Source organism: Mustela putorius, unplaced genomic scaffold (assembly GCF_011764305.1).
Source record: "Mustela putorius furo isolate JIRA1106 unplaced genomic scaffold, ASM1176430v1.1 tig00003972_pilon_pilon_pilon, whole genome shotgun sequence".
Lineage (NCBI taxonomy): Eukaryota > Metazoa > Chordata > Mammalia > Carnivora > Mustelidae > Mustela > Mustela putorius.
Window position 1 is genome coordinate 6,207,550 of NW_025422115.1, and position 16,513 is coordinate 6,224,062.

General features: G+C 41.8%; 1 protein-coding gene across 1 annotated transcript in view; it reads left to right on the forward strand.

Annotated features, from left to right (window-relative positions):
- Positions 1–166: 166 nt before the first annotated feature.
- Positions 167–16,513, forward strand: part of ASB7 (ankyrin repeat and SOCS box containing 7) — a 47,236-nt gene continuing 30,889 nt past the window's right edge. Inside the window, exons 1-4 of the mRNA XM_004759839.3 lie at positions 167–730; positions 896–990; positions 8,457–8,578; positions 10,585–10,846. Coding sequence (XP_004759896.1) covers positions 10,636–10,846 — 211 coding nt within the window. The 5' untranslated portion in view covers positions 167–730; positions 896–990; positions 8,457–8,578; positions 10,585–10,635. The remainder of the gene's footprint in view (positions 731–895; positions 991–8,456; positions 8,579–10,584; positions 10,847–16,513) is intronic.

Consider the following 16,513-nt stretch of genomic DNA (forward strand, 5'->3'; position numbering starts at 1 on the left):
CCACGGGGGGGGGGGAAGCCGAGGGGGAAGTGAGTGAAACCAATCGGAGACGAGTCCCAACCTCGATCGGCACGCCTCCTCTAACTGTCGCGAATGCGCAGACGGCTTTACGGCAGGCAAGGGGTGGGGGCTGCCGGGGGTAAGGAGGAGAGAAGGAAGCAACCAACCAACCAAGTCGCCCCCACCCCCCCACCCCCACCCACCCCGGACCTGGTTTACGGCTCCGAGCTCAGGCTCCGATGCGGCCGCTGATTGGCTGCTGAAGGCTTGGTCCCATCCCAGTGACCCCAAAGTGCTGGAGGGAGGGGGCGGGGGTGGCCCAGTGCAAAGTGCATCCCGAAAGCCCCCTGCCTGTAGCCCCCGCGGCTGGCACTTAGGACCCTGTATGACCCGGGACCTCGCTGCCCCGAGACCTCCCGTGTGCCCCCGTAGTTGGGAGCCTTCGGCCCCGAGTGTGGCAGCCCCTGCTCCGAGCTCTCAGACCCGGGCTGCCCCCCGACTCGAGCCGGGACTTCCTCCCTGCACCCCTGCTCCGAGGCTGCCCGGCGGTCAGGACCGTCGCCCCAGTTCTGCTCGACCGTCCGGATGCTCGCTGGGTTGGGGCCGTGAGGCACCGAGAAGAATCAGGAACACCCGTGTCCGGCCCTGCCTGGAGTGTTTGTTCAATGGAGAAGTTGGTGAGTGTGGAGAAGGCTGAAAGGAGGAAGAGAAGCAGCAGCTGAAGAGACAGGTAAAGTCAGTTACCTCCCCCGAAGGTAAGGGGGCTGGCTGAGAGGGAGAATCACTGCTTCTTCCTGTCTGCTCTTAACCACTCTTCCTCTACTACCCCTTCTTCAGAAGCCCCCTCCTTCTCGCCCCTGGGTCACTGCACCACTCACTGGTTTTTGCTTTCCAGGTCTGAGCCGGCTAGAGGAGACGAGAGAGCAGGAAGGGGTCAAGCCACCCACCAGAGAAGCAGCAGAGAGCCTCTGACCAGCATCCTCTTTAAAGGTAATGAGCCAGACCTCCCCTCCCCCATTGTTTATTCCTGGCCCCTACCTCATTAAGCATTGCTTTATTTTCAGCGTAGTTACCTAGAAATGTAACTCTTTCCTGGCATTCAGTTTCCCAACAAAAACAAAACACTGCCCGTGCCTGATCCTTAAGATTTTAATTAATAACTTCTTTATCTCAGAAATGTATTTTCCCCTTTCTCTCTGTATGTTGTTTCCGTTTTCTGCATTATCTTTTGGTACACTGTACCATTTACCCTGCTCTGAGACTTTGAGACCTTTTTGTAGCCCCCCTCACATCTTACTCTCATAGGAATTCTCAATTCCTTGTTAATTGCTTGTTAATTCTCAATGACTCTGCTTTTTAATTAAACCACAATTTTCTGTTTTCCCCTTATGTCTTCCTATCACCTTTCCTCTACCTCTGTCAAAAAATCATTTGAGTTAACTAACTGACAAGGGTTTGGTAGAAGATACAGTAATGGCTTGAAATTTATGAGTTTTGGAAAATAATATGACTTTTCTAGTGAAAAGTGAATCTGTGTTCTTGGATAGCGTGGATAGTTTGAAAGCAGTATTTACCTCTGAAGCACTTGAATATAATTAACTCTTGTGGCTTTTTCGTGTTTCTGTGTGACAGATATGGATGGATTTTGAAACTTTTAAATATAATATTTGTTACACCTTTGATTTTCTAGAACTTAGAAAACTTTATACACTATTAGGTTAATCATTTGACACTCAAGAGTTTGCAAACAGAGGAATGTTTTGGTGTGTATAGGATCTAGGGCTTTATTTTTGCACTCTTAATAGATAAGATTTTTCATTTCAAAACCCTTACAGATAATTTGTTAGATTGAAATTTAATCATCTCATTCATGTGGTTTCATTTCTGCTGCTGTATTTTGTTGCTGCCTCTGAAAATGCACTAAAGGTAAGTTTAGGACATTCATGTAATTCCTAAAGAGGGAATATGATCAGGGAAATTATCTAAGAGTTAATTCAGAAATTAGTGGAGTGAATGACTTCTCTGCCATCCAATAACAGGGGTATAAAGTGACTGATTAATCTCAGAGTTATTTTAATATCTCAGATTGTTTAGGGAATTTCAGGTGCAAAGAAGTACTTAAAATAGTAGACATTAGGAAATTTTTGATTTACTCTGTTCCACTGGACTTTCTGCCTTCTACAAAAATAAATTAATGCCTTTCCTGATTCCTTTACTTGCGAAGACATTGCTAAAGATACTTTTAAGTGCTTTGAGGGTTTGTGTTTTCTTGAGAGCTGGAACTGGACACCAAAGGTAGAGTGTATGCTACTGAATGAGACTGAAAATCAGTATCTGGCAGTGACTTCCATGATGAACATTTAGGGCAGCCTGAAATAGAGTCCACTTCATTTCAGTAGAAACTAGACAGGAGTCTATAAAGTGAAAGGCAATTTTCTTTATTTAAATATGCAAATTGCCAGAGAGATGCCTAGTGATGACTTTAGGAATATTTTTTTGCTAACATATATGAAGTTTGTTTTTAAGGGAAAAGTGAATTATATATTTTCTATTCAGGCCTTCTCACTTAAACATTTTTTCTACTTTAGATATAACTCTAGTGTGTTTTCATTTGCAAGGGATGTTATCACCTGAGATGGTAAGAGAAAAGGTCTATGGCAAGTCAAGCATCAAGGTACAGAAAGGACACTGCTTTCTCCTGGTTGCCAGCCAGATCATTCTCATTGCTTAAATAATATTTCATTGATTCTGCCTCAGCTTTTAACAGTTTTTCTAGGATTAGGGAATAGATAGATAGATAATAGATAGATAAACTGTTGGCATTAGTTCCAGATACCAGCATGACTGAAAGTGTTTGGTCTAGGTTATGCTGAACATTTAAAATGTTTTATTTGGGTAATTATTTGCCAACATGGACAGTTAAGATAGTTTATATTTTTGAGCCCACTAGTTAACTTTGTGTTAATTCTCTTGCCAGGAACATGGGTATTTACAGGGGAAAAAAACAAAGGTAAAGAACCTGATTTATTTGATAACCAAATATAGATTTATAGTCACATAGAGAGAAAAACTGATTTTAACTAAAGATCTTCAGTGATGCCTTTTGAGGTTGCTGTGGCGCCATAGTTTTTTGTCTTTATACCTGAAGTGATACCATTCACAGTTGCTTGATATTATGCTACATATATGGGGCTCCTGGGTGGCTCCCTGGGTTAAGGCCTCTACCTTCAGCTCAGGTCATGATCCCAGGGTCCTGGGATCGAGCCCCACATCGATCGGGCCCTCTGCTTGGCGGGGAGCCTGCTTCCCTCTGACCCCTCTCTGCCTGCCTCTCTACTTGTGATCTCTGTCCATCAAGTAAATAAAATCTTTAAAAAAAAATTATGCTACATATAATATCTATTTTCTTCACATTTAGCTTGGATAACATAGAAATTCATACAATTCCTAGAAAGTCTTCAGTCAGATAAAGTTTATACAAGCATACCTAATATCTGACCTATAGCCTTTCATTTCATTCCCAACTGAAGACACTCCCTCAGTAGAGAATGATTGTCTTCTTTCTTGCAAACTTCTTCAGTACTACTGTGAGGCTGCTAAGATGATTGTGCCAGACTGTGAGTTACTAAGATGATATTGACAAGACCTCCTCTTTTACAATACTTAAGTGATTTAAGCTTTGAGTTGAGGCTGGATTAAGTGAGTTATACAGTTTCCTCTCTTGCCTCTTCCACATTCCGTGAAAGTGGTTGGTTTCTCCTCTGGATCATAGGAGAATTGTATATGCGCTGCCGAAGCAGGCACAGTCATATGAGAATTGTAGATAAGTCATGCATTATAATACATCCTTGCATCACCCGGAGGCCCAGCAACTTGGAGGAAATAGGAATGCCCTTACTTGTTCTAGAGCATAAATACCATGCTAACTATGCAGAGTGATACTAAAAAACACTTATCCTTTATTTTGGGGTCCAGACTCTTGATCATACAAATAGTTCTGGTCAACATGGACCTCAGTGGTGTTGCACACGTTGGACCTTGTGTTCCTGCAGCCATCCAGGACCTCTGAGCCCATGGAGGGTTTTTTCCCTCAGAACCACTATCCTTGGAGTTGCTGATTTTATTTTCATACCAGCCTGTATCTCTGTTTGCTCTACAAAGAAATGCTTATTTCCTTTTTTGAGTAGCAAGCTGTTATCTTGTTTCTAGTTGGTGTGAAATCTGAAAGCACAGTTCTAATTTGTATCACTTAATCCAAAAATGTGTGGACTTTTAGTGAAAATAATATGCAAAAAGCTATTAGTGACTAATCGTGTATGCCAAAGGAAACTGGGGACATGTGGCAGATCTGGTGAAAGTTGTCTACAGTTTCAGACAGGTCTTAAATATATTTTGTTTTATGGTTATCTTATGCTTCGCTCTGTTCTATGAATATAAACTTCTTTGAATTATGTGCAGCAAGAAATTTGGTTTCAACTTAATGCAGTTCACTTGGCATCTTTATGGAATTTAGTGGTAACATTCTAATCCCCAAATTTATAGTTTCAAGTATGGTCAACAGTGTAAAAGCTCAGAGGCCTGTGTGATTTTCTTTTGACACCATGGAGAGTTGAAATAGATGGATTTGTGAAATTTACACACGCTATTCAACGCACTATCCTGTTATCAACACACATTCCCCAAACAATCCCAACACACTTTCCCCAAAATAATATACACTGGGGAGTGGCTCATTTGGGGATGTAATTCTGAAGTCTTCCTTCTTTGTATGTTTATTTCTCTTTTTGGGCTGAAGCCTGAAATGGAATTTCTAAGATTGCACCTTCCAAATTTTAGTCATTCTGAGTCTTTACTTTAAAACAACTCACATTCACATATATTTCTTGAGAAGGTTGCCTCCATGGCCATATTGTTTTGCTTTATAGGTGACTTCCAGGAGTTCTCAGATTTTCGAACTTCCCCTGGAGGGGAAATAGACTTTTTTCCAATCTTCTCACCTCTGGACTTCTTCTGTGATTTTTAATAGACCCCTTTAGCACTGGATTGTGTATTTCCTTTTTCAGTTCTATAGTCTTTTAAAAAAAATTTATTCACATGTGGATAGCTAAATTGTTAAGTGCAAACTCGCAAAACACCATGATAAAATTTATTACTTGTCTGGTGCCTTGGACTGTTATAATGGATATTTGGTAATAAGTCATTGCCCTTCATAACTTAAGGGATGAAGCTGACAGGAATTATGTGTGCATGGTATGTGTGTCTGTTTTTTTCCAGGAAAGACTGATGCATGTGAAGTGTGCTTTTTTGGTTTAAACTTACAGTTATTATTTATAGCACTTAGCATTGTCAGAAAAGAGAAAAGTGATCTTAACATTTCTGGGTATATTTGATTTATGTTAAGGATGCAGAATTTTTTTTTTTTTTTAAGATTTTATTTATTTGAGAGCAAGAGCTAAAGAGTGAGCACAAATGGGAAGAGGGGCAGAGGGAGAGGGTGATGCAGCCTCCCCAGTGGGCAGGGAGCCTGTCGTGGGGCTCGATCCCAGGACCCCGGGATCATGACCTGAGCTGAAGGCAGACGCTTAACTAACTGAGCCACCCAGGTGCCCCGATAACTTTCTGTTAAAGTTCTACCAAGAGGTAACACCGGTGGCCAAGGCCCAACAGTGTGCCAAACTCAGGCTCTCAGTGAACTTTCACCTGTCTGACTAAAGGAGCCCGTACAGCATTATCACAAGTTACTGTGATATGTGCACCTTTCTTGTTGAGAGAAATAGTCACTTCATCTTCTAGCACAGCCTTTTCTTGATATTATTAATAAATTAATACCATTTCGTATTCTCTCCACCCCTATCTTGCATCTCCTCCTCCACACATACTCCCCTGCCTTCATGGAAGTGGCCATGGATAGATGGGAAACCGTAAGAGCAAGGATTCTTAAAGGCTGGAAACCATGGAGAGCCATCTCCACTTCTCTTGGGAGGCAGGGGATACCAAGAACACCCTTGGAAATAATGCATCCAGTGGTGTTGATTTTTGAAATGCAGATATAGCTCATGTAGAAAATAATCTCCTGTTCATTTGTAGAAAATGCTGGAAGTTCGTCATTGGAGACCCTCAGTTTGCACATCTTAAACAGATGTTTTATTTTAGCATAGTTTTGCACATCTAGAGAAACGTGCACAGATAAAACAGAATTCCCATAAACTCCTCCACACCCTGTTTCCACTAACATCTTTTTATTTTATCTTATTTTATTTATTTGACAGAGAGAGACACAGTGAGAGAACACGAGCAGGGGAAGTGGGAGAGGGAGAAGCAGGCTTCCCGCCAAGCAGGGAGCCCAATGCAGGGCTCCATCCCAGGATTCTGGGATCACGACCTGAGCCAAAGGCAGACACTTAACGACTGAGCCACCCAGGCGCCCCTTCCGCTAACATTTTATATTAATAGCTGCATTTGTCACAGTTAAGGAACCAACAGTGAGCAGTATTTTTAATTAAAATCCATAGCATATTCACATTTCCTTAGCTTTTACCTAATACCTTTTTTCTCTTCCAAGATCTCATCCAGGACATCACATTACATTTAGACATCTTGTTTCCTTAAGCTCTTTCTGGCCATGACAAGTTTCTCAGACTTCTTGCTTTTGATGGCCTTGACATTTTGAGGAGTACTGGTCATGTATTTTGTAGAATGTCCTTCCATTGGAATTTGTCTGGTGTTTTTCTCACAATTAGTCTGAGATTATGGGCTTTGGAGAGAAAGACCACCAAGGTAAATGGTCATTCTCATCATATCATGCTAAGAACATGACTTGGCACTGCTGCTGTTAACCTCGATCACTGCGCTGAAGCAGTGTTTTTCAGGTTTCTCACCATCAGAATGCTTTTTGCCTCTCTCTCTGTGCTATCCTCATTGGAAGGAAGTCGCTCTGCATGGCCCATGCTAAAGGGGAGGGGAGTTATGCACTACCTTGAGCAGGGAGAATCTACATAGGTCTTTGGAATTAGGCACAGATTTTGTTTCTCGTCCCCTCCTTTATTTATTCAACCAGTGATAGCAATATGGGCATAACGATATTCTACACTTTGGGTTAGAATCCAGTAGTATTTGAATTATCTCGTTCAAATTGTTCATCTTGGCTATCGAGAGCTCTATTTGTTGGTTCCTGTGTTCCTGTGACACACCCCCATTACTGCCGTTTTTCTTTGATCGATTTCTTTTTGGCACAGTGAGATGCTCCAGGCCTGTCTTGTGTATTTCTTTTCTTGTGCCGCTCCCCCTACCCCCCAGGAATTGGGCATTTCTGCAAGGGTAGTTCTGCATTTTTTTTGCAGCTTGCCTTGTAGGGGTTGTCCTGATCATGTCTCATTCATTTTTTTTTTTTTTTTTTTTTTTTTTTTTTTTTTTTTAGAAATGATACGCAGTTTTAAGTCAGGTATTATTTCCAAGTGCATCTTGGCCAACTCTTTGGCCTTTCTTGAAGAAGTTTGACAAGGGAAAAAAGGGTGGGGAGAAAGGAAAGGATCCAAGTAGACTATCCTGATTTGGATGGGTTGAAATTTCTGGTGTGCACCCAGCAGCACTGTGATTGCCAATCTTCCCAAAAGCATGTCAGGTTGCCAGGTGGCCCGACCTTTCCTGCTGAAGTGACACAGGGCTTAGCACACCCACCCGATGGGAAAGGGGTGGCCATTTTCCCAGTGAGTAATTTCTAGGGTGATTCTAGTGTAGTGTGTGAAGTCACTTAGCATGTGCTCTTAATCTTAGTGGTATTCACAGACCTAGGATTTAATTTACGTGGAGAAGGAGCCTTTTTCTTACAGGTTAAGAGAGAATTTTCTCAAAATTCATGTGGGGAAGCTGACAAATGCTGTTGATCTTTTACCTGGTTTGATGTATGCATAAAGGAATAACAGTTTCAAAATGGTTAACATAATGCTTTTTGGGTGTATGAAGTACTAGCATTGAAAGACATAATCTCCTTTTAGTTGTCATAGATTCCATTTTGGGCCTGGCCACCTACTGTATTGAATGAACACAGGCTTTCTTTTCTGTCCTGTTTAGAAAGAGCAAGCGCCTACAGTGTCCGTTAAAAAGTAATTGAGATGAAGCAAGTCTGAAAATACATTGTGAATAGAGCAAACAACAAAAAGAACCTGCGTCTGTATCCAAATTCCAAATGTGGGATTTTTTTTTTTATCTTTATTCTTTTTCAAAAACTGTCCTTTTAGGGGGAAAAAAAATTCCTGAACATAAACCATATTCTCCATCAATTTGGAGATTAACATAGATACCATGGTATTTTTCTCTAAGAACTTATCTGAGTTCTTTCTCTGCTCTGAAAGTTTGTTATAAAATGCTAAAATTCAAGCTTATCCAAAGGTAGATTGTGCAGCAGCTCTGATTCTTATTATTTTTAGGTATCTTCCATAATTGGTATTTGTCTTTAGGTTAAGAAAGCTCATTCACGCCGCAAGCTGGACACACTCTGAGCCTCCTCCCCACGATGCTGTATGTGCACAATGGTTATTAGGCAATCCACGTATCCGGAGAAGGGACATTCTTCCATAAGGTAAGTGACTGAGGGTCATCGGTCATCTGTGCAGTCCCTGCTTTTCCTTCAAATCAGCTAACATATAAACACAACACTTGCTGAAAGAAAACCCAGGTTTGCTTTGATACTGATTGGATCTTGCATAATAGACCTCATTTAAGTGCCAAGATAATTGTCTCATTAAAAAAATAATAATCTGAAGCTGCTTGTTTTGAGCACATAGTAGTAGTAGTTTTAAAAACAGTTTTTTTATAGAGTTTTATTTATTTGACAGACAGAGATCACAAGTAGGCAGAGAAAGGAGGAAGCAGGCTCCCTGCTGAGCAGAGAGCCCGATGGGGGGCTTGATCCCAGGATGCTGGGATCATGACCTGAGCCGAAGGCAGAGGCTTTAACCCACTGAGCCACCCAGGCACCCCAGTAGTAGTAATTTTAATTAATTTCTTCCAATGGTCTTTGACATCTCTTATAACTCTAAAAATAAGCAGAAACCTATTCCAAAAGGATTCTCAGTTTTAAAATTTCTAAGAGACTTAATTTTATAGTGCTGATTGAAAAAGTAATCAAGTAAAGAGATAAGGGGGAAATCATGTTTATTAAGAAAACAAATTATCAGGAAATTTCTCCCTTTATGTTACTTAATAGTAATATGTAAGAGTTTAAAATAACCATTTTCAATGAATAAAACAACATAGGGTATTTGATTTAACTCTTAAGCTATGATGATTTGACCTAGGTCAGGCTTAAGTTTACCTTGGTACAATCTATAACAAGGAATTTTACAAGATAAATTATTATTGGTAACAAGATTATCCCAAGATGTCTAACCTACATAGGAGACCAAAATGTCTTTAAAGGACTTTATCACATAACTTTTTATTTTTAGAAATGAAAGCCTACTAATTAGGAGATGAGTCTAATCTATTCCTTAAAATTAGCCTAGATGGAATGGCTTCTTAGCAGCAAGTTAGTTAAAGCTTCCATAAGCTTCTGTAAAGCTTAAAAGTGTACTGCAAAAGTTTTTGCACACACATGTGTAAGATACCACTTTTCACCAGTTCAATTTGGACTTTCCTTCTTCACAGGAAGGAGATCTCATTTTATATTGAGTCTCCTTTGTGACCTATTAGGGAGTGCAGAAATTCAGTACACTCCTTTTTCTTTAAAATGATTTTTTTTTCACATTGGTGAATCAACAGCTTGTTTCAGTTCTTACACTGTTTAAGTATTTTGTGTAATCTTGGTACCCTGCACTCTTATAGAGGCAAACTTCTGGAAACCTGCAATTAGAAAAGTGGAAAAGACACCTGGCAGAAAAAAGGGATGGTTAATCGTGCATCAAATAACGGAGTAGGGAGGACAGAAAGAGAAGAAGAAGTAAAAGGAAAAAATACATGTTGTCTCTGCATTTTACTTTCATTTGCCCCACCCACTGCCTTTTCCCCTCCCTCCCCAAACCTTTCACCCTTTGGGGCTAAAAATAAAATATTGTTAATACTTTAGGGGACCCACCTAGAGTTTTTACTTTTTTTTTTTTTTTTAACTGCTTCTCATAGTTGAAGGTCTGTAGTCGTCCTAGTCTATGAATTGTCCCCTTGACACCCCATATTCACTCACGGATCTGTGATAGAATCCTTGAGTGGTTTATAACTCTGTGCCTTAGGGAAATCAAACAAATCCAGTTCCTCTGTTGTCTCCCATTTTCTGGCTGACCAACATCATCTTCCATTCTACCTGAAATAATGCTGCTGTGCTCATGGGATCTTTACTTTGAGTTTTCAAAAGACTAGAGAAGACCTGTCCTGTTTCAGCAATCCAGACCTTTATGCCTGGCTTTTTGTTTGAAATCTTTTATATTCTTACAGAAATTTGGTCATAATAGGTGCATGTTAATTAGTTGTAGTAGGGTAGACTGACATTACTAGGATTTAGGTAATTTAACAATGGAAAATCCTGTGCTGTTTAACAGACACAGCACGAGGAGCACGTATTCTAACGTTCATGAATTCTGCTTCCCCTCAAAGGCTGTTCCCTGTGACCTAATGAATCCTTTGTAAAAAGCGGACTCAGCTAGGATGTTACACCACCACTGTCGAAGGAACCCTGAGCTCCAGGAAGAATTGCAGATCCAGGCTGCAGTGGCCGCTGGGGATGTTCACACAGTCCGGAAGATGCTAGAACAAGGCTATTCTCCCAATGGCCGGGATGCTAATGGCTGGACCCTGCTTCATTTCTCTGCAGCGCGAGGGAAGGAAAGATGTGTTCGAGTCTTTCTAGAACATGGAGGTGAGTTTACCGGAAGCAAACCTTTTTTGCCAAGGAGAAACCTAAATTCTATTTAGTTTAAAATATACGTGCCCGTGTATATAATAACGTTTACTGCTTCTCTTTCATTAGCACCCAACTTCTTATCCTCTTCTTCGTGAAGATTCGTTGCAATTATGCGGAGTCTTTTCAAAATCAGATTGTTTGAGAGAGCAGCCTGGTCATTGTGCTTTTTCCCCCCATCCCTGTAGTTTAAATGCAGTCAGGTTTTCCCGGCAACCCTTCGTTGTTATCTGGTTACGCTGTTTCAGAAGCAGAAGTGGCTGTGGGACCCACGATTGGAGAGTTACACAAGTTTCCCATTTGGTAATTGCTTGTGCAGAGACCTACCAGAGGTCCCTTTAAATTAAATATCATGGCCTTAGTAGTATCCTGTCTTCTGAATTTACTTCCTTTAAAAAAACCTTTGGATGCTTTCTTTTTTTGCTGTTTTAGAGCTCTTATCTTTTCCAGAATTGTACATAGTCTAGGTTAGAAGACAGGTTAGCTGAGGTCTCATTTTGTTTAAATACACAGAGTTGGAAACCACCTCTGGCATTTTATGCTTTTGCTTCAAAAAACTGTCCATTCCCATAGTTCACAATTTCCATAATTAATAGTAACTGTAGTAACTGCCCTAAACTAGTTGACTTTTTTTCCCAGTGGAATTTCTGCTTACTTTCTTTTCCAGAGATGGACTTCTATGTCTTTTATCATTTGTACCCATTTGATCTTTGTAATGATAGCATGAGCAGTGTTATTGGGACTCACGTTCCACACGTGCCCTTCTGGGGCCTGAATTGCCCCCTGACACAATCAGTTAGTTTCATTTTTAAGGTGTACTGTGTTACAAGACTAGGCAAACTTGGAAACTCCTTGAAGTACAGAAATCTCTAGAAGCCCCAGGGCTCTGGTGAGGGCCTTGTGAATCATGTCAAGCTGGGAATATGAGGGCTGTGAGCGGGAGCCCTAACAGGGCACTGCTAGGCCCGAGACTGAGTCTTCACACATCCCAGGGGCCCCTGCTGGGGACTAGATCCCTAGAACAGTGGACTGTGGGCAAGGCCCAGCCATTCACAGTCTACCTCCTTTGTACTGCCCTCTCGCCCTCCTGTTCCTCTTGCCCTTACCTCGTTGCACCATGAACCTCGGAAAGCTCACTTCCAAAGGGAAGGGAACAGGAGAAAGGTTGGGAAAAAACTGAAAGGTAGGTGTAGGATCAGAACACTTAAAATTCTGGCAGTGCTTACCAAGATCAGAGTTCGCTGTCTTAATCCAACCTAGTCCTGTTATTTTCTGCTGCTACCAGCCTTGCTTTTAAAAAATTAACTTAAAAAAAAAAAGTTACTCAGGTGATACTGTCTCCTTAAATAAAACAATTTTCAGATAAATTACAAATAAAGCCAAAGACCCCTTCCCCCAACTCCCAATTCTTTCTGCCTGTCCCCTTTCAGAAGTAACCATAGATATGAGTTGGGGATCGTTTCCTGACACTATTACATGTACTCATTGAAAATATGTCGTGTTATGTTGCGTGTGATTTTAGAACATAAAGGATATCATACTGACCCTGTTTTCCTACAGTTGTTTTTCACTCAGCTATGTAACTTAGGTTTTTTTGTTTTGTTTTGTTTTGGTCTTTGTTTTTAATATCAGGTGTTGGCAAACATTTTCTGTAAAAGGCCAGATAGTAAATATTTTAGGCTTTGCAAACCCAGCTGTTTCTGTCATAATTACTCAACTCTGCCCTTATAACATGAAAGCAGCCATAGACAGCTTGGAAATGAAGGAGTGTAGCTGTGTCCCCATAAAACTTTATAAAACCCATTGGTGGGTCAAATTTGGCCTGGGGGCCTTAGTTTACTGAACCGAGTTTCCTCACCCACCCTCCCCTCTGTGTGGCTGGGGGTGGGGTGTGCATACGTGTGTGTGTATATATTTTTGAGTAGCTTTTATTGAGGTAGAATTCCTATGCCTTACAATTCACCCATTTAAAATGTGCATACAGTTCAGTGGCTTTTAGTATATTTATAGAGTTGGCCCTCCATCATCTTAAGTTATTTTATAACATTTTCATTACCCCCGAAAAACCCTGTGCCTGTTTTGTAATACATGTAGATTTACTCTGTGGGGTTTGTTGTTGTTGTTGTTGTTGTTTTTTTGTTCGTTTGTTTTTTAGCTGCTAAATACAATGTTTTGTTAGTATTATTAGTATGGGCATATTATCATTTATTTAAACCATTCTCTTTTTTTTGAGAGTGGCAGGGAATTTCATTTGTTGAGAACATGGTATGTCCATATATGTGGTTAAAAACCGAATGAAAGGTATTTTGGACTGTTCGGTGAGGGAAAAATGCCTTTAGAGCCCGTCCCTTAGTCTCCTTCCCAGGGGCAGTCCATCTTCCTGGTTTCTGCGGCGGCCCTGCAGAGATCACAGGTGTACGTAATTATCCATCCTCCACCTTCTAGCCTGTTCCTTTTTTGTTAATAGTCTGTGCTGCATCTTGATTTTTTTCACAGAGCAGTTTAGCTAAGTGATAGCTCCTTGTCCTGTATTAACATGTTCAGATTCCGTTGCATGGATGTAATTTTCTTTAAACTTATCCTCCATTGTTGAACATTCTGATTTTTTATTTTTCTGCTACTAGAATCTATTACAGAGAATGTCTTTGACTCATTTTTTTCTTTTTTTAACATATGTGAAAGAGTTTATCTCTTGGATAATTCCAGAACTGCAATGGCCAAATCAAAGGGATGTGAAGTATATTTTTTTTCATTCATTTTTGACGAATTGTTCTCCGAAGAAGGTTAGAATGGCTCCGTCCTTACTGACCAGGTGGGATAGTGCCTGTTCCTGGCCTTTGTCAGGAATGTGTCACCAGATGGTTTGCCCTTTCTCTGTGTCATTTGCTGGCCTCTCTCTTTCTTTTTCACCCCCAGGAATGACATTTGAGGAACAAAACGTTGCAAGACTGGGCTCCTTTTCTGGTACTTTTCTTACTGATTTGTAGGAATTGTTCACATACTCTTTGTTAGATCTACATTGCACTAATTCTCTCTCAGTCTTTAGCTTTTTCACATTTCTGAGGTCATGTTTATATGTTGTTGGGCAGAAGTCTTCATTTTAACGTAGGTGAATTTTATTTTTCTTTCTCCTTACAGTTGGTGCTTTTTTTTTTTTTTTAAAGAGTTTATTTATGAGAAAGAGCATGAGGTGGGGGGAGGGTCAGAAGGAGAAGCAGACTTGCTGCTGAGCAGGGAACCCGATGTGGGACTCGATCCCTGGACTCCAGGATTGTGACCTGAGCCGAAGGCATTTGCTTAACCAACTGAGCCACCCAGGTGCCCTGGTTTGTGCTTTTTTATATCTTGTCATACCCAAAGATCATTATTTGCCTATGTTTTCTTCTCAAAAGTTGTGTGGCGTTTAGGTCCTTAATTTGTCCAGAATTAGGTAGACGTATTGGACAGATGAATTGGATGGATGTATAGAATTGGTTTTGGTGTATGGTATGAGATGGTCAGGTACAATTTCATATTTTTTCCCTGTAAAGGTAGCCTAAATCATCCCTTCTGTCCCCATTGCTATGTCATTCCAGCTCAGTTATAAAGTTTTCGTGTGCGTGTGGTTCCACTGAGTCTAGTGTCTGTTGGTGGAACCCTGAGTCCCTATGATAGCTATCGTAATTAATATCACTCAGTGATAAGATTTGATTTCTGGAGGACGGAGGTGGGGGGAGGGCGTCAGGTCTCCTCTCCTTGTTCTTTAAGGATGTCTTGGCCAGTTTTAGCTCTTTATGTTTTCACATAACATTTTAAAACAACAGAACTAAATATTTTGAAGAAGCTTCTCTTTAGTTCTCGAAGAGTACCGTCTTTTTACTCACTCCTGTTACCGTGGCAGAATTAGGAGGTTTGGGGTGTACTTTTTTCCTAGCACGTTATGTATCAGCTTGGAAACGTTAACAGAAGAAGGAACTTCCTCCTCCCTTGTCCCCTTGGCCACGTGTAATGCTTCAGGGTGCTCTCTGTTTGGCCTAGGCCTGCCTTCTGACCTCGCAACCTGTGTGTCCAGCTGCCAGGTAAGCCTCTTGTACGTTCATGGCTCACACCACAGCCTGTGAGGCCAGCAATTTAGAAATCACCCTTGACTTTCTTCCTCCTAAACAGTTGCCAGATCTTCTCTCTTGCCGTCAGGGGCATTGCTCCACCTCAGGGGAAGGGAACCAGGACCGTGATGCTCTTCCCCATCTCTGCTTCCAGTCTTGGCCCCCTCCCAGCCCGTCTCCGAACAGAGTGATCTGTGATAAAAAATGAAAACGCACATATTTCCTTTTTCAGATCTATCCCTGAAAGTTTTCCACTTCTCTTAGCGTACTAGTCAAAGCCCTTCCTGTGATCTACATGGCCCGGCAAGGTCTCAGCTTCATCTCCGAGCCGTAGCCCCTCTGTGTTCATTCACGTTCACTGAGCTCAGAGGCCTTTGCACAGGACCTGCTGAGTCCCCCAGCTCACCCCACTGCTGCCACACTCCCCTCGTTCACTCCATCTTCTCTGTCACACCCCTTCCTCGGGAATCTCTTGCCATCCAGACTTGTTATGGGATGTTAATCTCTGTACCTTTTTACTGCAGCTCCTGTCACAAGCCCAGTGATTAATTCCTGTGGTATTCAGTGTAACTCCTGTTAGTTTAGAACTTCTGAGGGTAGAGCCCATATCCAATTCATTCTCGGTGAGAGAGCGAGGAGACGAGTGTCAGCTATCGAAAAGGATTGCTCCCCAGCCTTATGGAGACCAGACTGATGCTTTCTTGAACATGGGCCAGACTTGTGGTGGGATCAGAAAAGGGCTTGACTTCATCACACCTGCTCTTTTCCTGAAACCACAGTTTCTTCAAGAGCTTGAACACCTCCAGTCAGATTGGCCCCCTCCTCCTAATAAGCTTCTTTCATGATGGATAGCAAGGGGAAATGATGTCAGATTCAAAAGGGTAAGTGAGCAGAATAACCCACAGGAAACAGAGGTTCACTTCCTCTCCCCTCCTTACCCACTCCCCCCATGAGAGTGGAGAGAGGATTCATACAGACAGATGAGGTGGCCAGTTGGTAAACTGTAAATCACACGTTCACATATTGATTCAGCAAATATTTCTTGAGCACCTACCATATGCCAGGCTCCGGGCCAGGCACTGAGATACAGAGTGAGCAAACAGTGTGCTAGCCGTCTGGCACTTCATAGACTGCTGGGTGGGTAGATTAGAGCCAGCATTTACTACTTTGCACTTAGCACTAGCCTGCTTCTTCACAACCATTCTATAAGGGTCAGGAGTTGTCTTTCCATTGAGAAAACTGAGCCAAATGTTAGGAAGTAATTTGCCCCAGGCCATTCACCCCATAAGTACTGGAGCTAGGATTGAGACCCATGGTCTTAGCCATGATTGTGTATGGTCTCCTATAGGGAGACCGTGCAATTCCAGCAGAGCCACCTGGGTGCCACTTATAAAAGGGGCCCCGCTGTTACAGGAGTAGAGGTGGAGGCAGCCAGGAAGGAGGTTCCTAGAGAAAGCATGGTTGGACTTGAGGGCTTGAAAGGCGAGGCAAGGATGGGGCACCGGAAGGACAGAGATGTGGGATTATTTGAAACCCACAG